At 35.4% G+C, this 21,420-nt stretch overlaps 1 protein-coding gene across 4 annotated transcripts in view; it reads right to left on the bottom strand.

The window, feature by feature from the left end:
* Window positions 1-239: 239 nt before the first annotated feature.
* ABCE1 (ATP binding cassette subfamily E member 1) overlaps window positions 240-21,420 on the bottom strand; it is a 36,688-nt gene continuing 15,507 nt past the window's right edge. For 3 of the 4 annotated variants that reach the window (XM_082463397.1, XM_082463395.1, XM_082463394.1), the window contains 9 exons: window positions 19,321-19,442; window positions 16,458-16,679; window positions 15,387-15,446; window positions 15,229-15,287; window positions 13,851-13,961; window positions 13,619-13,761; window positions 13,378-13,500; window positions 3,933-4,044; window positions 240-2,361 (listed from right to left, as the gene is read on the bottom strand). In XM_082463397.1, the coding sequence (XP_082319523.1) occupies window positions 2,314-2,361; window positions 3,933-4,044; window positions 13,378-13,500; window positions 13,619-13,761; window positions 13,851-13,961; window positions 15,229-15,287; window positions 15,387-15,446; window positions 16,458-16,679; window positions 19,321-19,442 (1,000 nt within the window). In that variant the 3' untranslated portion in view covers window positions 240-2,313. Of the gene's footprint in view, window positions 2,362-3,932; window positions 4,045-4,081; window positions 4,351-13,377; window positions 13,501-13,618; window positions 13,762-13,850; window positions 13,962-15,228; window positions 15,288-15,386; window positions 15,447-16,457; window positions 16,680-19,320; window positions 19,443-21,420 lie in introns of those variants that run through there. The other variant, XM_082463396.1, reaches the window with a different exon arrangement.

The following is a 21,420-nucleotide window of genomic DNA, read 5'->3' as shown; positions in this document are numbered from 1 at the left end:
CAGAAACACAGAACCTCTATGGCGAGTAGATTCATTCCTTCAATACAGTAGGCAAACGACATGCCAGACACCAAACTGCACATTGAATCTGTAAGCAAGAGAGAAAGCACTGGACGACTTCAAGATGCTATGGTGTAAAATTAGGTTAACTTAAATTACATAGATAACACTTTTTGTAACGACTGCTGCACACTAGGTTGACTATAAACAGTTTATATGTACAAAATTTCAATTCAAAAGGTGTATAATATATGTCTCCTTTATTCCCTGTTCTTAACCATCAAGTTATCCTTCCCAAAGCATTAACTTTCTTGAGTATCCTTCTGTGTATTTTAGTATTTTGTATATTTTCATATAAACAGTGGTGTATTATAATAAATTATGTTGCACCATGCTTTTTTGCTTAGAGATTTTCTCTAATCAGGATATACTGAGCAGTCTCATTCTTTTCAATAGCTAACATCTGCATTGATGTATTTGAGTTGGTAACAGATTTTATAAAAAAACCCTTTTCCTTGTGTTAACAATTTTGTCCTTTTCTACTGCTATACAAAATTTTAAGTAACATGTAAATCTGTTTTAAAATTTTCATTTACATGAAAAATAATACAATTGATACATATTTTATCAGCAATAAGAAAGAACTGTGCTCTTATAATACAAATATTTTAAGGACATAATACAGAATCAGTAAATAAAAATAGCTTTTATCTTATTTTATTCAATACATTTGAAATAATGACTCACAAATTTAACCTATCTTTAAAAATAGGCAATACTTATTTTAGTATAATCCCATATATGTACAAAACAAACTCTTTACATATTCACAGTTAAGTGCACAGAAAAAAAGCATGAAAGGATATATATTATTAAACATAAACACTGGTAACATTTGGGAGGGTAAAATAAAGGGAAATCGTAACTCTATTCCATATATTTCTGTAATATTTGAAAATTTCACAATAAACATGTATTTATGGATTACTCAGACAAAGCAATATTTTTAAAAGGCCTAATGGGGCTTAGTTAAACCATACGTTCTATCCACTGGTTGCATATTAATTAAAGCTTCTATTGTTTCAAGAAGCTCTAAATTTCGTTTAATAATTTCTAATTTTCCTAAACTCTTTTCCTCACTTGTAGTATAAGTTAGTTCCAGCTCAGCGCATTAGGCAGAAGTATAATTGAAAGTGGTTTCACACTACAGGTATCCCACTGTTCAAGTAATTTGGATAAGTCTTTAGAACTCCTGCTACACACTATCCAAAACTAAGAAAAAAAGTCAAATAGATAATATCCTTTATATCCAAACCTGGAAATGAATATATTTGGTACCAAGGGGTACTCTGTATTGCTATCTGGGGACCGCTTTGCGTTAATGTTGCCTTTAGGTAAGTGGCTCACAGTCCTTGGCTGCCCATCAGAAATCTGTGGAAGTTTAAAAATACACAGATGCTTAGGCTTAGGGACCAACTCTAAAGATTTTGAACCTGTACTGTATTTTTAAGGGAAACAAATATTCTTTAAAATGCTTTTTCTAAAATCTTGATCAGTGATTACATAAAGGTATGTTTATAGAATGACATTACCTTGAGAATAACTACAGAATATAGAATCTTATGAAATGCTACATCTAATTCAGAGTAAAGTTAGGATTTTTTTTTTGGGGGGGGTGTTGAAATGATTTTTTTGCTAAAGATATTCAAAAGCACCAAAAACATTGTCAACAATGCTTAAGTTGGTAATAGTCTTTTCCCAGCAGTGGTGTTCTGTAGTAGATAATCTACCTTTGGAAGTCTAAACACACTGACAATTTAATGCAAAGACTGAAAACAAATATATATAATCCTGATGTTTATTTATCAAATTTCATCAGTGGCGTCATTGACCGGTTTTTAAAATAAGTTTCATTATAGTGGCATACTTGGCAAACCATGTAAGTACAGAAACTTTTTTCAAGATTTTTAAAAGGGGGCAACACTGCTCAGCATTTGGTACATGAATATACAATACACCTACTGAATATCTTCCCCATACATCATGAAAACTTGGAGGTAATTTGTATAGCCTGAAATGTCTTCATATTAGAATGTTATGCACAAAAAGGGCCTTATCATCAAGAACAGAAAAGTGGCATTTGCCGTATTCAGACTACAATTTAAAACACAACTGGCTTTATGTTACAGTAAGTAAATTATACTTCAATCTCCAGAGCATGTGGGGCATAAAACCTGATCTAAGTTTTATTCGACAAAAATCCCAGTAAATGTTTCTTTTAATAAATGGCTTATCAATATTCTCAGATTCACTCTAATCATCCAAGAAAAAGTAGTTTCCACTCTTCTTTTGTTCTACATCCTAAAAAATAAAATAGAGAAGCAACAAAAATCAACACCATTCTCCTATATGTAAGGGTAGGGTAGACTTTCACCTGCAGAATTACTAAGCAGTGTTTTTAAGTGTCTATACAACCTCCTCTGCACTCACTGGCTGCTTCTGGATATGCCTGGTTCCACTACTTAAAGGCAAGATTACTACCTCTGCTACCCATCCCTACTGCCTGGACACCTTCCTGCTGCACACCTCACACAAAATTCCTTTACATAAAATACTTAAACATATAAAATTTTGTTATATAAAATATTGTTTCCAGAAAAACTATTAAATTCCATTTTTATCATTTTAACTTTAAGCTTCTGGTAAAAAAGTAACACTGTCAGTTTGAGAACTGCCTATTACACAAGAAGTATATAAAAATAATTTTTCCCAGCACTGTCTACAGACTGGCCAATAATGATCCATCTACCTGCTTGCCTAGCTGCTCGCTCCCTTATTAGGATTGAGGTATGCCTGTCTAGGATGAGTGGATATAGAGAAAATGATAAGTGTACCTGGGGACTGAACTAAGTCTCTACCCAAGAAAACTACAACACAAACTGTTTGTAATGCTTCAGAAGAAATTCTTATGAAAATTAAGCTGTGCATAATAAGTGTTCTAACATTTAGTTCCTCTCTTCTGCTTAATATGCTTTTCAAAACTGAGAAAACTCTTCAAATTTAATTTAAAACTTGCCATTTCATTATCCTGGCCAGAGTAAACATTTATTAACAAAATATATAGTGAAGGCTAAAGGCATCCAGATATTACGTTAGGTGCTTAAGAATACATGATGTGCACCATATCTCTGCCTTCTAAGAGGTCACGTTTTAGTAGCGAAGCTAGAGAAGTACAAATATGAAAGGACAGGTACGTGTTAACATACTTCTAAAGCTTCTAAGTATTAAGGACGATGGCTAGAGGGCCATGAAATGTAAGCAGCATTTTAAAGAGGCATTGCAGGGATACCAGAAACACAGAAATGCTTTTTTAGCATTCATTTTTCTTTTTTGAGCAATGAAGAAATGACTGCCTTCTAAAAACCATATTTCACAGACTACATCAAGTATAGGGTACAAAATTATTTTACATACTACAAAGAAAAAAAAAACCACTGCCAATTTAACTGACAAAATGTTTTTTCATTATTTAGAATTTAATGCTCATTGAAGAAGTCTGTTTAGACTCTTAAAATATGCATTTTAATCATGTGCTGCTCTTCTGCGTGCACAAAATGTGTAAGAAATATTAAGGTATTTGTAAAAACTTCTGTTTCAAGTGTAATCTTTCTGAAGACATTAAATGGCAAACTCAACACAAGCAGTACAACAATGGGTGCAACTCAAACAGACAATGCAGCAATGGCAGCTACATCACAATTGCTGCCTATCAGACTGAAGTATGCCATCAGATACTAAAATGTGAAAAACATGAATCTTAGAATTAATGAAATGACATAAGATTTTAGTGACACAGCCTTCAATTTAAAACATGCTTTTCAATTATTTACACTGAGAAGTTATCCGTGATTTAAGGTAATTTTTCTACATACCTTAATCGAATTGAGTTTGTTTATTCTTGGCCTATAGTTGTTTGGATCTCTTCTGAATGTAATTTCAAGCTGAGACAAAAATTTATTCATGCCAGCCAAAAGGGTTTGAGGACTAGAGGAAAAATAAAATCTATCAGTTGTGACTGAATTTTACCCCCCCAGTTTAATTACTTTTTTAGGAGGAAGAGTATTACGAATCACTGTTCCCTCTAATTCCCCAATCAAAAGTCATCTGGATAATAGTATAGTCACAGTACATTATAAAGTCTATATTCAGAAATGTCTTTGCTTGGACTATGTAGTTTGTTTGGCTATATTTTTATGCAAAACAAACACAGTTTAAAGTGTTCCTGATCTGGAAAAAAAGTCAGTGAGAAGTACTGCTTTAGAAAAATTATTTGATTGAAGAATTTCAAATCTATTTTTAGGGGAGAAGAGAATTTAACAGAAAAGGTAATACTTATGTTAGAAATGTGGCACAAAGCAATATGTACAACATAATGGTGTTTAGTAATAACACCTTTTAAAATTTCTATACTTTATTCATCTTTTCTCACCCAAACTAGTTCTTAAATCATGTTAAGTCATATCATACATGTGGAACATTTTAAGCATTTTGTAAATAGAAAGGGAGGATCACTATTTGAATAGCTTTATGTAGTCTAAGAAATTTCCCTAACTCTCAAAGAAGTTGTGTTATTTTCAGTAATTGATACATAAATTTTAAATAGAAAAAAAAAAAGGAATTCTAATAAGTTTAGTACTTCTATTCCTTGGATGTATTCAAATAGCAAATCCATTCCTCCCTAAACCAGGAAACATTATGTTGGAATCACGTGAACTTGCTGTTTTTACAGGTCAAATGGCTGAATATCAGGAATTTCATACAGTTCAACCCAATAAGGTTTCAGCACTAAAAGTGTAAAAAATTTCTCATAAAAAAAATTTCCCATAAACTAATGTGAAAGTTCTTTATATTACAAGTACTCTCAATCAAGCCAATAAGGAAAAAAGGGGACGGAGGAGTTAAAATCATTCATTTTTAACTCTGCTGTACATTAATACCAGATATTTGGGGTGTAGTGAGCTTTACCACTAGCGGTGTAAATTGGGCAAATCATGGATCCAAATAATGAAACAGACAAAACTGAACCTGAAAGAAAAGGTGAGGGGCCCAAAGCTCCGCATGCTTATTCCCCTGGGTCAGGAGTTCTATACCATAGTCTAAAAACCGCTATTCTACCCAGGGCCATCCAGTACCGAATATGAATAATCTTGGGAGTTACAAAATCATTTCTAGAATTTCTGGTTATCTCTTTCCTTATTAAAAATTAAAATAGTATGACTTATGTCTATATGTTGATTGGAAAATTTAAAATAATCTTCTGGGGAGATTCAAGATGGCAGAGAGTAGGTGGACGTGGAGTTGATCTCTCTCCACGGATGCATCAGGAATACATCTATAGATGCAACAATTCTCACAGAACACCAGCCGAAAACTAGCAGAAGACCTTGGACACTGAAAAGGAGTATAAAGATCCCTGTATAACTGGGCAGGATGGAAAAAAAGAAGGGAGGAGAAGAGGAAGCCGGATGGGACTGCACCCTGGGGCAGGGGAACTGAAGCAGAGGAGAGATTCTCGAATTTGGGGAAACCCCCTCTCTGACAGGGAACTCGATTGGGACAGAAGGGAAGCATCTCAGGCTGTTGGAAGAGGGTGAAGCTGCTGATCCGTAGCAGACAGGACAGAGTAAGAAACACACAGATGGCCTGTAGAATGGCCCTACGTGACCCAGACTGGGATGTGCGTTCACAGGTGTGCCAGGGGGCTGAGAGCTGGTGTGTGGGGATTGGAGAACAGGCCCAGAGTGAAAAGTGCTGTTGGCTGTGGGAAGATGGACTGAGGGGACGGGAGGGAGGAAATCCGCAGCAGGGAATGCCTATGGAGGAAGACTGGCTGCCATGGACGCAGGGCACTATTGCTAAGTCCCACGCAGGCAGAGGAGACACTGTTGTAACCTCTCTCCCCCAACATGTCACCGCCTGCCAATGACAATAAAAGAGGCCCGCTCAGGGCTGGCTCTTGTGTGCTGGCTGCTGAGACATAAAAAAGCCCCCTCAGAGCTGGCCCTCATGTGCCGGCTGCGGGGCAATTAAAAAAAAACACCACCACCCTCTCAGGGCTGGCCCTCACATGCCTGCTGCCGGGTGCCAGAAAAACCCAGCCAGGGTTGGCCCTCACGTGCCTTACGCTGGGTGCCGGAAAAGGCCCTCACTCAGGCCGTATCTCTTGCACCCATGGCCGACGGCTCCCCTGTGCATTTGGTGCCGCTGGGGCTCCAAATGCAGATCCAAGCAGTCATACCACCTCTGTACCCAGTCCTCACAGGGCCAGACCCAAGAGCTCCAAGGCAGCCTCAGGACCAGACTCCTGTGGGCGGACCACACGTAGAGGTGGGGATAAAACCAAAGCTGAACCCCAGGGACGGGGTGACTAGGGAAGAGGATGGAAAATCTTTCCACTGGCAGCACAAGCTGCAGATTAAATCCCCACGATCAGCTAGGAAGACCCAGCGTCTATGGAACATCTGAGTAGACAATGAGTGTTCCCACAAATGAAAACGGTCCAGCTCTGGCAGCTGTGGACTTTGGGGGCAGCACACGTGGGAACTGGGCCACATTAGAGTCGGAGGGGTCCCCACAGGGCCCACAGCAGGTCCAGAGACCAGCCCAGAGGCAGAGGAGGGGCTCCTGGGGAGGTGGAGGGGGGCTGTGGCTCACAGTGTGTGCAAGGACCCTCACAGTGGAGATGCCAGGGAAACATAATTATTACTATTAATTTTATTGTTTTGATTCATTCTGTTGTTGGTTCTTCTTTTTTTCTTTTTGGTTTTACTTTTTTTTTTGTTTGTTTTAGATTTTTATTTACTCTTTTGGGATCTTTGTTTTATAACATATTTTTATCTTTTTTTGGTATATATTTATATTTTTACTTTGCTTTTCTGTTGTTCTGTGTTCTTCTCCCGTATTTTTTGTCAATATATATTTTTTAATATTTCCATCTCTTCTTTGCTTTTCTGTTGTCCTGTGTTTTTCCCTTTTTATTTTACTATTTTTTTAATCATTTTTATAGGTTTGTTCGGTTTCCTTGCTTTATTCTTCAGTGGGCACACTGCTTTGCTTTTGTTTTTAGGTTATGTGTTTTTGTTAGTATTAATCCTAATTGTTTGATTTCATTTTTGAATTCTTCTGTTTGTCTGGTTTTTCTCTTGCTTTTTTGTTTTATTTGACTGTTTTTCTTTTACATGTGTGTGTGTTTCCCTGTTTCTGGTTTTTTTTTTTTTTTTGGTTTGATTTTGTTTTTACCATTTCTCCAGGGTTTTGTTTGTCTTTTTTTTAAAATACGTTTTCTATTTTATCTTTTTTATATTTCTGTTTCTACGCTGCTTTTCTGTTGTTGTCTTCTTTCCCCTTTTTGTTTTTTTAATATCATTTTTGTCAGTTTGTTTTGTTTCTTTGCTTCACTCTTCAGTTGGCACTCTGCTTTGGTTTTGGGTTCTTGTCAACTTTCTTCTTAATTGTTTGATTTCGTTCTTGGGTTCTTTTGTTTGTCTGGTTGTTCTCTTGCTATTTGATTTATTTGGTTCTGTTTTTGTTTCTTTTGTGTGTGTGCACGTTTCCTTGTTCCTGTTTCTGTTTGATTATACTTCTTACCTGTCTGGGGTGTTGCTAGTCTTTTTTTTTTTTTTAAATCCCCTTTATTGCCAGGACGAGCAACTTGCGGGGTCTTGGTACCTTTAGTAAAAGTTGGGCCTGAGGCTCTGGAGTGAGAGCACCAAGTCCAGGATGCTGGACCACTAGAGAATTCCCAACCCCAGGGAAGATTAATCTCTGAGAGCTCTCATGGAGGCCTCTATCTGAATCCAAGACCCGGCTCCACCCAACTGCCAGCAGCTCCCAGTGCTGGACGCCTCACACCAAACAACAAACAAGACAGGAACACAAACCCACCCATCAGCACACAGATTACCTAAAGTCATACTAAGCTCACAGATGCCCCAAAACATACCACCTGACACGGCCCTACTCATCAAAGGGAAAAGACTCAGCTTCACCCACTAGAACGCAGGCACCAGTCCCTCCCATCAGGAAGCCTACACAAGACACTGGACCAACCCCACCATCGGGCAGAGAACAGAAGCAAGAGGAACTACGACCCTGCAGCCTAGGGAAAGGAGACCTCAAATACTGTAAATTAGACAAAATGAGAAGACACAGAAGTATCTTACAGGCAAAGGAGCAAGATAAAAACCCACAAGACCAAATAAATGAAAAGGAAGTAGGCAAACTACCTAAAAAAGAATTCAGAGTAATGACAGTAAAGATGATCCAAATTGTTGGACACAGAATAGAGAAAATACAAGAAACATTTAACAAGGACCTAGAACTAAGGAGCAAACAAACAGTAATGAACAACACAATAACTGAAGTTAAAAACACTCTAGAAGGAATCAATAGCAGAATAACTGAGGCAGAAGAATGGATACAAGAGCTGGAAGACAAAGTGGTGGAAATAACTGCCGAGGAGCAGAGTAAAGAAAAAAAGAATGAAAGGAAGACAATCTCAGAAACCTCTAGGACAACACTAAACGCACCAACATTTGAATTATAGGAGTCCCGGAAGAAGAAAAGAAAAAGGGTCTGAGAAAATATTTGAAGAGACTGTAGTTGAAAACTTCCCTAACATGGGAAAGGAAATAGTTACCCAAGTCCAGGAAGCACAGTCCCATACAGGATAAACCCAAGGAGAAACACACCAAGACACACACTGATCAAACTAACAAAAATTAAATTCAAAGAAAAAATATTAAAAGCAGCAAGGGAAAACCAAAAAATAACATACAAAGGAATCCCCATAAGGTTATCAGCTGATTTTTCAGCAGAAACTCTACAGGCCAGAAGGGAGTGGTAGGATATACTTAAAAGTGATGAAAGAGTAAAACCTACAACCAAGATTATTCTGCCCAGCAAGGATCTCATTCAGATTCGACAGAGAAGTCAAAAGCTTTACAGACAAGCAAATGTTAAGAGAATTCAGCACCACCAAACCAGCTTTACAACAAATGCTAAAGAAACTTTTCTAAGTGGGAAACAAAAGAGAAGAAAAAGACCCACAAAAACAAACCCAAAACAATTAAGAAAATGGCAATAGGAACATACATATCGATAATAACCTTGAATGTAAATGGATTAAACGCCCCAACCAAAAGACACAGACTGACTGAATAGATACAAAACAAGACCCATATTTATGCTGTCTAGAAGAGACCCACTTCAGACCTAGGGACACATACAGACTGAAAGTGAAGGGATGGAAAAAGATATTCCATACAAATGGAAATCAAAAGAAAGCTGGAGTAGCAATACTCGTATCAGATAAAATAGACTTTAAAATAAAGACTGTTACAAGAGATAGGGAGGGACACCACATAATGATCAAAGGATCAATCCTAGAAGAAGATATAACAGATATAAGTGTTTATGCACCCAACATAGGAACACCTCAAAACATAAGGCAGATGCTAACAACCATGAAAGGAGAAATCGACAGTAACACAATAATAGTAGGGGACTTAAACACCCTACTTATACCAACGGACAGATCATCCAAACAAAATAAATAAGGAAACATTAGCTTTAAATGACACATTAGACCAGATGGAGAAAAATGAGATTTATAGGTCATTCTATCCAAAAACAAAGGAATACACTTTCTTCTCAAGTGCACACGGAATGTTCTGCAGGATAGACCACATCTTGGGTCACAAATCAAGCCTTGGTAAATTTAAGAAAACTGAAATCGTATGAAGCATCTTTTCTGACCACAACGCTAGGAGACTAGATATCAATTACAGGAAAAAAAAACTGTAAAAACTACGAACACATGGAGGCTAAACAATACGCCAGTAAACAACCAAGAGATCACTGAAGAAATCAAAGAGGAAATAAAAAAATACCTAGAAACAAATGACAATGAAAGCATGATGACCCAAAACCTATGGGATGGAGCAAAAGCAGTTCTAAGAGGGAAGTTTATAGTAATACAATCCTACCTCAAGAAACAAGAAAAATCTCAAATAAACAACCTACCCTTACACCTAAAGCAATTAGAGAAAGAAGAACAAAAAACCCCAAAGTTAGCAGAAGTAAAGAAATCATCAAGATCAGATCAGAAATAAATGAAAAAGAAATGAAGGAAAGATCAATAAAACTAAAAGCTGGTTCTTTGAGAAGATAAACAAAACTGATAAACCATTAGCCCGACTCATCAGGAAAAAAGGGAGTAGACTCAAATCAACAGAATTAGAAGTGAAAAAGAAGTAACAACTGACACCACAGAAATACAAAGGATCATGAGAGACTACTACAAGCAACTATATGCCAATAAAATGGACAACCTGGAAGAAATGGACAAATTCTTAGAAAAGTACAACCTTTTAAGACTGAACCAGGAAGAAATAAATACACGAACAGACCAATCACAAGTCCTGATATTGAAACTTGTGATTAAAAATCTTCCAACAAACAAAAGCCCAAGGCCAGATGGCTTCACAGGTGAATTCTATCAAACATTTAGAGAAGAGCTAACACCTATCCTTCTCAAACTCTTCCAAAATATAGCAGAGGGGGGAACATTCCCAAACTCATTGTATGAGGTCACCATCACCCTGATACCAAAACCAGACAAATATGTCACAAAAGAAAATTACAGGCCAATATCACTTATGAGCACAGATGCAAAAATCCTCAACAAAATACTAGCAAACAGAATCCAACAGCACACTGAAGGATCATACACCATGATCAAGTGGGGTTTATCTCAAGAATGCACGGATTCTTCCATATACACAAATCAATCAATGTGATACACCATATTAACAAAGTGAAGGATAAAAACCATATGATCATCTCAATAGACGCAGAAAAAGCTTCTGACAAAATTCAACACCCATTTATGATAAAAACTCTCCAGAAAGTGGGCACAGAGGGAACCTACCTCAACATAATAAAGGCCATATATGACAAACCCACAGCAAACATCATTCTCCATGGCGAAAAACTGAAACCATTTCCTCTAAGATCAGGAACAAGACAAGGGTGCCCACTCTCACCACTATTATTCAACATAACATAGTTTTGGATGTTTTAGCCACAGCAATCAGAGAAGAAAAAGAAATAAAAGGAATCCAAATTGGAGAAGAAGAAGTAAAACTGTCACTGTTTGCAGGTAACATGATACTATACATAGAAAATCTTAAAGATGCCACCAGAAAACTAGTAGAGCTAATCATTGAATTTGGTAAAGCAGCAGGATACAAAATTAATGCACAGAAATCTCTTGCATTCCTGTACACCAACAATGAAAAATCAGAAAGAGAAATCAAGGAAAGACTCCCACTTACCACTGCAACAAAAAGAATACCTAGGAATAAACCTACTTAAGCAGGCCAAAGACCTGTACGCAGAAAAGTACAAGACACTGATGAAAGAAATCAAAGATACGAAACAGATGGAAAGATATACCATGTTCTTGGATTGGAAGAATCAACATTGTGAAAATGACTATACTACCCAAAGCAATCTACAGAGTCAATGCAATCCCTATCAAATTACCAATGGCACTTTCCACAGAACTAGAACAAAAAATTTCACAATTTGTATGGAAACAAAAAAGACCCCGAGTACCCAAAGCAATCAAGAAAGAAAAACGGAGCTGGAGGAATCAGGCTCCCTGACTTCAGACTATACTACAAAGCTACAGTAATCAAGACAGTATGGTACTAGCACAAAAACAGAAATATAGATCAATGGAACAGGATAGAAAGCCCAGAGATAAACCCACGCACATATGGTCACCTTATCTTTGACAAAGGAGGCAAGAATATATGATGGAGAAAAGCAGCCTCTTCAATAAGTGGAGCTGGGAAAACTGGACAGCTGCATGTAAAAGAATGAAATTAGAACACTTCCTAACACCACACACAGAAATAAATTCAAAACGGATTAAAGACCTAAATGTAAGACCAGACACTATAAAACTCTTAGAGGAAAACATACGAAGAACACTCCATGACAGAAATCACAGCAAGATCCTTTTTGACCCACCTACTAGAGAAATGGAAATAAAAACAAAAATAAACAAATGGGACCTAATGAAACTTAAAAGCTTTTGCACAGCAAAGGAAACCATAAACAAGACAAAAAGACAACCCTCAGAATGGGAGAAAATATTTGCAAACGAAGCAACTGACAAGGATTAATCTCCAAAATATAAAAGCAGCTCATGTAGCTCAGAATCAAAAAAACAAACAACCCAATCCAAAAATGGGCAGAAGACCTAAATAGACATTTCTCCAAAGAAGACATACAGATTGTCAACAAACACATGAAAAGATGTTCAAATCACTAATTATTAGAGAAATGCAAATCAAAACCACAATGAGGTATCACCTCACACCAGTCAGAATGGCTATCATCAAAAAATCTACAAACAATAAATGCTGGAGAGGGTGTGGAGGAAAGGGAACCCTCTTGCACTGTTGGAGGGATTGTAAATTGATGCAGCCACTATAGAACAGTATAGAGGTTCCTTAAAAACCTAAAAATAGTACTACCGTTTGACCCAGCAATCCCACTACTGGGCATATACCCTGAGAAATCCATAATTCAAAAAGATACATGTAAATATTCCTGCAATGAACATTGTGGTACAACGGCCAGGATATGGAAGCAATCTAAATGTCCATAGACAGATGAATGATTAAAGAAGATGTGGCACATATATACGATGGAATATTAGCCTTAAAAAGGAACGAAACTGAGTTATTTGTAATGAGGAGGATGGACCTAGAGTCTGTCATACAGTGAAGTTAAGTCACAAAGAGAAAAACACATACCGTATGCTAATGCACATATATGGAATCTAAATAAATGGTACTGATGAACCTAGTGGCAGGGCAGGAATAAAGACACAGACGTAGAGAACGGACTTGAGGACACAGTGGGGGGAAAGGAAAGCTGGGACGAAGTGAGAGAGTAGCACTGACATATATACACTACCAAATGTAAAATGGATGGTCAGTGGGAAGCTGCTGCATAGCACAGGGAGATAAGTTTGATGCTTTGAGATGACCTAGAGGGGTGGGATAGGGAGGACGGGAGGTAGGCTCAAGAGGGAGGGGATATGGGGATATATGTATACTTATAGCTGATTCAGTTTGTTGTACAACAGAAACTAACACAACATTGTAAAGCAATTATACTCCAATAAAGATTATAAAAAAAAGAGCCAGCCAACTTGAAATAAATAACTAACTAAATAAAATAAGTTTCTAAGTGTTGGAACTTATAATTAGGTTTGAATAGTTTACAAAATAGTTTTACCTGTTTGCAAGTGTATTCTTAGATGGAACACCATCAAAAACAATGACTCGATCTGCTAGATAGGTGGCCATGATGAAGTCATGTTCCACAACAAAGGCTGTCTTCTTAGCATGGAGTATGAAACTAAAACACATGATTTTGAAATCTTAGTTTTATATCATCATATTCAAACACTATATTAAGCACTTTTGTCTGCCACTACACATGATCACAGGTAATACTCTTATGAGCGTGACATTACCGTTTGACAACTCGAGCAGCCATCAATCTTTGCTCAGAATCCAAATATGCAGATGGTTCATCAATTAAATAGACATCAGCAGGTTTGCCCAAACAAAGAGCTAAAGCTACTCGCTGCAGTTCACCACCAGATAATGTCTGCACCTATTTGCAAAAGAAGTTCAGTAAACCATGTAGAGACATCCAAAGTTTAAAATAATAAAATGATAAAACAACAAAATTATTTAGAGTACCTCTTGATCGATGATGTTTTCAATTTGCAGAGGCTTCATTACATCAGTCACAAATTGTGGATGAGTGTAAGCATCTCTGATCTTTTCATGTAGTAGCTGGCGAACACTTCCCTGTTTTTAATGGAAAAATATTGAAATTTTATTTCAGTACAGAACTACTCTAATTATGAATCTTGAGAAAGTTAAGCTACACAGCAAAAGTATATCAATTTGCCACCAACAGATATCGATAGTATTTTGATGCTTATCCATCAGCTATGACATGTTTTTTGAGATTTTAAAAATTAAAAACCCACCATGTCCAAGTTAAAAAGAAAACAAAACAAAAATCTTAAAATTTGAAAGTAGTAAATGATGAAGGTTTCAGGGAAGAAATCATTAGAGACTAGGAATACTTCTAAAGGTCACTATGGGTATCAAGTAATCTTCAGCAATCTGTGAGCTAACACAAAATGCACAATAATATGACAGGGATGAACTTAAGCTGTCTTTTAAGTTGTTATCTGAGGAGAGGGCTGAGTTTGAGAACTTAAAAGCTAAGCTTATAGAAAGCATCAATGATAAAATTTTCCTTGTAAGCCAAGCCATCTCAAATATTCCCAACATGAGTGAGTACTGAGGTACTGAGCATAGATACTGTAGTTAATTAGTTCATTACAACACCTGCAGAAATCAAAGGAGGTTAATTTCATAATGTTTTAAGGCTCATCCATATTGTAATATGTATCAGTGTTTTATTTCTTTTTATGGCAGAGTAACAGTGGCTCTACCATTTTTCATTCCCACCAGCAACGTATGAGGTTCTAATTTCTCTACATCCTCAGCAATACTTGTTATTGTCTTTCTGCTTTAAGTCATTCTAGTGGGTGTGATGTGGTATCTCAACGTGGTTTTGATTTGCATTTCCCTAATGACTAACGATGCTGTGCATCTTTTCATGTGTTTATTGGCTATCTGTATATTTTCTTTGGAAAAATGTCTATTCAAATCCTTTGCTCATCTAAAAATTGAGCTGTAAGAGTTCTTTATATATTTTGGATACGAGTACCTTATTAGATATATGATTTGCAAATAATTTCTCCAGTCCTGTGGGTAGCCTTTCACTTTCTTGATGTCATTTGCAGCACCAAAACACATTAAGTTTTTGAAGATTTATTTTGGAAAAAGATTCCAAACAGACTTTAAACGAGTTTCCTAGCAGTGGAAATGAATAAAGGACTGTAGTAGTCCTAAGATCTTCCTTAGCCACCTTATTACACCTGTACAGAAACTAATTTGGAGAAAAATTTTGATATAGTGTAAGATTAATGATCTAGGTATATATATATATATATATATATAAACTCTTCTTCAATAACAAAATAACAGAATAACTCACGGTTGATTTGGGACTGATTTTCTGTGGCTTATAACTGACATTTAAAACTGGTACTTCCCCTGCAAAGTAATACAAATAAATAAGACACTGAAAACGGCCCAGATCTTCAAAGTTTACTATGTGGAACAGAGTAAAAAGACTCAATATTACAATAGTACCTCCTTCATCAGGTTTAAGTCTCCCAGCAAGCATTCTGATAAATGTCGTTTTACCAGTACCTGGCAACACAACATACAAAAAATTGACTTGAAAGATGCTTCACATTTATAGTAAATCACTAATGTACTAATCGGTTTTAGCTGAGAAATTAGTTTTGAACAAATACACTGACACTACTGAATTCTGAAGGTTATATAGAAAAATACTTGAACTTTCATGATTCATCTCTCAAGTATCATTCTAAACTAATTAGGAGGAATATAGACTATTTAAAGCTTATGACGGCCATTTTAACAAAGGGTGGGTCTATAAAGTCTTGGGTTAGTTCTTGAAAGACTTACTTAGCTAAAATATCAATGCACACAATTTATTGTTAAGACAGGACAATAACTGTTGTGATTGATACCATCATCATAAAGGCCAGTTACATGAAATATTTAATTGCAACCAAGCTCAAAATTCCTGTTAACTAAAAACTGATACATTGCAACAATCTTCATAAAATTTTTTTCTTCTACAGTTTTGTAAGCTGTAAGTACACAATTCAAATCTTTTTCTAAAAATCATGAAAGCAATACCAGATATTTGGCACTCAAATTCATTTCATAACTATATTTATGACGATAATCTATTACTAAAAAGTGTTGGTAATACAACTATTTACAAAGTTAGATTAGCCTAAATTTAAATTAAGAAAGGTTCCAAGTGGAGGAATGCAAGGAAAACATTTTAAACTAGACTGCTTCAGAACTACAAATTTATCCTTTCCTTCCTAGTCAGTTTCTAAGATGAATAAGTGCTATTCGTATCAATTTATACATAGAAAAACCAGCTTAGAAAAAATCTTATTCTCACTGAAGGTTATGAAAACAAAGTAAGAAATATGAACTCGATTAAATGACAGATTAAATCATATGTTGTCACAAAATGTGAACTACACTGAGAAATGTAGGAATTCAATCCAGCTCCCAGACCTATAACTGAGTCAGAGTTTTTCACGGAGTAATTAACACTCAGTTACTGGATAAACAGAACAAACTTCCGAATATCACAAAATAAGGAAAACTTACCATTTTCCCCCAACATCACCATGATTTCAGAATCTGTAAACTCTCCGGCTACAATTGCTAGCTCAAACTCTCCCATCTTTTTCTTCATTCCAGGATATTTATACATACACATCTTTTTAACTTCTTCTTCATTTGCTGTCTCAGCTACTTTAAAAACAAGTGATGAATCTCTGAATCTCAAGTTTTCTGTTGGAACGTAGCCATCCAAAAAAATGTTTATGCCTGTTGGAAAGTCATTGAAATAGATTAGTAAAGATCACTTAAAGACTAAACTTTTTCCACAAAAATAAATTATCATATAAAAGCCAAAACCCTAGGCTCTCTTGTGAGCAATCTATGCATAGATTTAAGTTTCTGTGGATTTATAGCATGCAGTGTGACAACAGTGTTTCACGTACCTAATGCCAAGTTTAAATAATTCATGCGTACATACGTGCCTTATACACAAAGCATAACTTTTCATTATTACGTGATTTTTATAAGATTTTTTCCATCAGATATTATGTGAAAGCCTATAATGCCATTTCTTCTGTATTTTAAAATAAAAAATTGTAATTTTTCTCTACAAAATGACAAGTAAAATGGAATATCTTCAGACTGACATAAAATAAATTAAAATAGTTTGAGCAATAATTTTTTAAAGACGATTTAAGTTATGAATATTCATTTTCATGTGAGACATAACCATACGTTGAAGTTACGATTTACTGCATTTGTTTTCAGATTAACTTCGCAGGTTTGAAAGAAATTTATAATAACAAACTAATTTCATTAACCTTTTTTTTGGCTTCACTGTACAAACACCATTATCTAAACAGATTTTAATAACTGAAAGTAAACTAACATACTGTACATGAAAATTCCTCCATACTGAAGTTGTTAAGAACCACAATGGCAGGTGCACAGAAATGGAAAAGTGGATTATTTGGGAAACAGTGAAAAGATCTGTTTTTAAAGTGTTTACTATTTATAAGAGAAGGACAGTAGGTGAAGTTTCAGAAGGTCTTGAAAGAAAGTCTAAGGATAGTATTCATGTCATCTGCAATTAAGAACCACATCTAGGCCTTTTCAGCCTAGAACACAGGTGTTCAATAAATATTTACTGACAGAATAAACATATGTGTTTATTCTGCCCAAATTAGCATTTTTATATCTTAAACTATTTAAAAATTACAAATGTGGGGTTAAACAGATTAAAACCAAAAATTAAATAAAAATATAAACTTGAAGGAACCTTAGTGGCCATTTAGTCCAAGTGCCTAATTCATCAGGTAAGAAAATGAAAGCTCAGAGAAGTGACTTTGTGGAAAAAACACTAACAAGTCAGCTTTATACATTAATACGGCAATGTCTCTCTTGCCAATTTAAAAGTGAGTTCAAGCTAAAATTCCTTTACAGTTCATAAAGAGCTTTTACATATAATGTGTTAATTTCAGTATATTAAAGGAAAGCAGAAAGATTAAGTGCAGTTTGTTACTTGAATTGTTTTAACAGATAGGGTACATTAAAAACCTCACCAGGAACTACTTCATGGCATAGGCTTTAGACATGGCATCTATAAATGGAATTATGAAAAGTGATTGCCAGGTACCCATGTCATTATCATCAATGTGATTCTAGAACTACTTTAGGCAGAGTCGGCATTCAATAAATACTTGCTAACTGAGGAGAGTAAAACATTAATTGCTTCTGATATCATCTCTTAAAGACTACTGGAAAGAAAACTGGGCAATCTCACAAATTTTCCCTTAAAATGCCTACCTATCTCAAATGTATAGATAGGGACGTGAGAGAAATTCCTTCCCCACACCTTAAACTATTTATACACTTTTTATAAATTAAAAGAGCTACCACCGCCTTTTTATGCAGAGTATGATGCAATATAATTTCTTTCTCCAAAAGTTTCTTAGGTAACTCAAAAGCAATCTCTTTGAAGAGACAGCTTTAAAAAAAAAAAAAAAAAAAAAAGAGCCTGTTCAACCTAGGGAGCTATAAGGCTACATGAATAATTATTCTTGTAGAATACGGTATTTTTTCAAGATATGGACTAAGTAGTCCTTTTAGGTGTTCTAGATTGCCAGCTTAAGGCATAGCTGGAGAGAAGAAATGTAAAAAAGTAAAAATAGGAATGAGGAAGCAGTGAAGGGGAACAGGAAAGAAATTAAAAGGAAGAAGGTGTACCAGGTAGCAAGTGCACTGATTCTGTTTCAAGAGCCACTTAGTGGTAGGCTAGTTTTTACTTTTGCCTAACCTGCTTAGGGAAGAGACATGGAAAAGAGAGACCAGAGAGTCCTTCTTTCCTGAAAGTAAAAGGAGTAAGTGAAAATACACTTACTAAGCTATTTTATTAGAATTTTAGTCACTTACTAGACTATAATATACTTAACTATCTTATTAGACTTTTGTATAGTCTTAGTTTCACAAACTTAGGATACAGATTACAGATAAATTTGAAACATGAAAACAAGATGCACTAAATGAATTTTAAGAGTTTTCCTACTGGTATTGGCCCGTCAAAGATAAAGCTGAACATGACAAATAGTACAGTGATGCTGCAGAGGCCAAAATATAAAAGAAACTTTTAATATAGCAAATAAATAGAGCAAATACATAAACAGAGTGAAACTGATAAAGCATTTTTACCCACAGCAAAAACTTCTACAAAAAGACATAGGTTATGTTTAACAACTGATGTATATAACCTTATATATGTATATTCTATTGGGAGATTAAATTCCTTAAGGCCAGAGTTTTGGATAAGTAATACGAGAGCAACACTTAACTACTTAGCATCAACAGCAATACATTTTCTAAGCATTAGAGTGAAAGAGAATACAGCATTGTGAAAAGTTTTTCAAGTTACCTTCTCTTACACTAAAAGGCATAGTGACAACACCGTAAGCACTTGGTACGCCATATAAACAGCAGATGAAGTCAGAGAGATAGTCTAATACACTTAGATCATGCTCCACCACAATGATATATCTGAAAATCAACATAGATTTTTATTTTAAAATGTAATATAATATATATAATTAAAATTATATTTAATTATAATTAAAACTTTTACATAGTGTTTTAAAAAACTACAGTGTAAATTTCAGGAAGATAGATATATTTTTAAAAAATTAACCATAAAGACCATATTAAGCATAAGTAATAAAACATTTTCTTTAAGACTCATTATCAACGTTCGTACTTCAAATTGTTTTCCTAAACTAAAAGAAAAAAGTTAACATGAGATAGTGTATGAATATATGAAATAAATGTTTGGCTAATAAAAAACATATTTTAAAATAAACTTTACAAAGCAGAAACAATTATAATAGATTTAAATCAGACCTATTCTAAACTGTTTATTATGCTCTTCAACTTATGCATTAAACCCTTCTACTTGTCCTGTCTCATGCTAGCTGTAGTAAGGAATGCATAGAGAATACAACGGAATCCTCAACCCGAGAACTTTCACTTTAGCTGTGGAGACAAGGAATAGATATGAAACAATACTAAAAAACACTACATTAGCAAAATGTTTTTACAGGTAATAAAAATCTAGTGACGGTAAGAAAGAAAATAGATTAGTGTGTGTACTGGAGCACTTTATGAACGGGATGGGCTATGACATGACTTTTCAAGTGGTAAGAAAAAAGTATTGCTAGTATAGAAACTATTAGGCAAATAATAATCATAAAGCTTTTATGCAGCATCTTATTCCTATTCAACTTAGCTCAAGATGTTCAAAAAGCAATGTCCTACAGACACCTAAAATTCTAATTTAATTTATCAGCTTCCTGTACAAATAAAAACCAGCCATATTTTTATTGATGGAATCACTACTCCCATAAAAAAAAGACTCAATTTTATTTGCAATCATATATTGTTTAAATTGTCAAGCATGCCTAATTCATTCTTTTCTTTCTTTATCTAGATTCTAATTCAGGCTGTCATTTCTATCAATGTTTTTATAGGCTTTTAACAAACCTCATTTTCTTCAGGTCCCCAGATGTGGCTCTCAGTTCCAAATGAAACACATACATCTTCAGACTTTCTTTTAAGACCTTCCAAAACTTTAGCTACTATAGATCTTCCTCAATTTATAAGGTTACACCCTGATAAACCCATCGTAATTTGAAAATGTATTTAATATGCCTAATCTAACAAACATCATACTTAGCCTAGCCTACCTGAAATGTGCTCAGAACACTTGTATTAGCCTACAGTTGGGCAAAATCATGTAACATAAAGCCTATTTTATGATAAAGTGTTGAGTATCTCATGTAATGTACTGAAAGTGAAAAACAGAATGGTTCTAAGGGTACCAGCTGTTTACCCTCGTGCTCATGTGGCTGACTTGAAGCTGCGGCTTGCTGCCGTTGCCCAGCATCAGAAGACAATATCGTACTGCCTATCGCCAGACTGGGAAAACATCAAAATTCAAAATTTGAAGTACAGTTTCTACTGAATGTGTATTGCTTTCACAATACTGTAAAGTTGAAAAACTGGTCAAATGAACCACAGCATCTGTACTTCTTTTATTTCATTTATATATAGGACACACTGAAAAATGGCTCTTTCCTTGTTTCCTGAATAATCTACCCTTCCATCCCTGTGTGTCTAAGGGTGGTCTATCATCTCAATGGTCTAAAATCCTATCTAAAATCCTCATCTGCTGAAATTCTACATAACCTTTTCATGGTTCACCTCCAAGTCTACCTCCAGTAGGAACACCCTTCTTAATATGCAAATAAGCTTTTGAGCATCAATAAAAATGGCAAATCACCCAAGTGGGCCAATACTTATCCTGCCTTGGTATCTTTATTGGCAATGTTCCATTATTTGGAATAATTCTCTGCTTTTTCACCATTAAAATCTTCAAGGCCCAGTATAAGGCAGCATAGTTATTATCTAGTGGCTTTTAATGTGCTTTGAAAAGAAGAAAAAAATAAGTCACACCTCCTGCCTT

Source organism: Balaenoptera physalus (genome assembly GCF_965194825.1).
Source record: "Balaenoptera physalus genome assembly, chromosome: 5".
Taxonomy (NCBI): Eukaryota; Metazoa; Chordata; class Mammalia; order Artiodactyla; family Balaenopteridae; genus Balaenoptera; species Balaenoptera physalus.
Note: the sequence above shows the minus strand (reverse complement) of the source record. Positions and strands in the feature narration are given on the sequence as shown.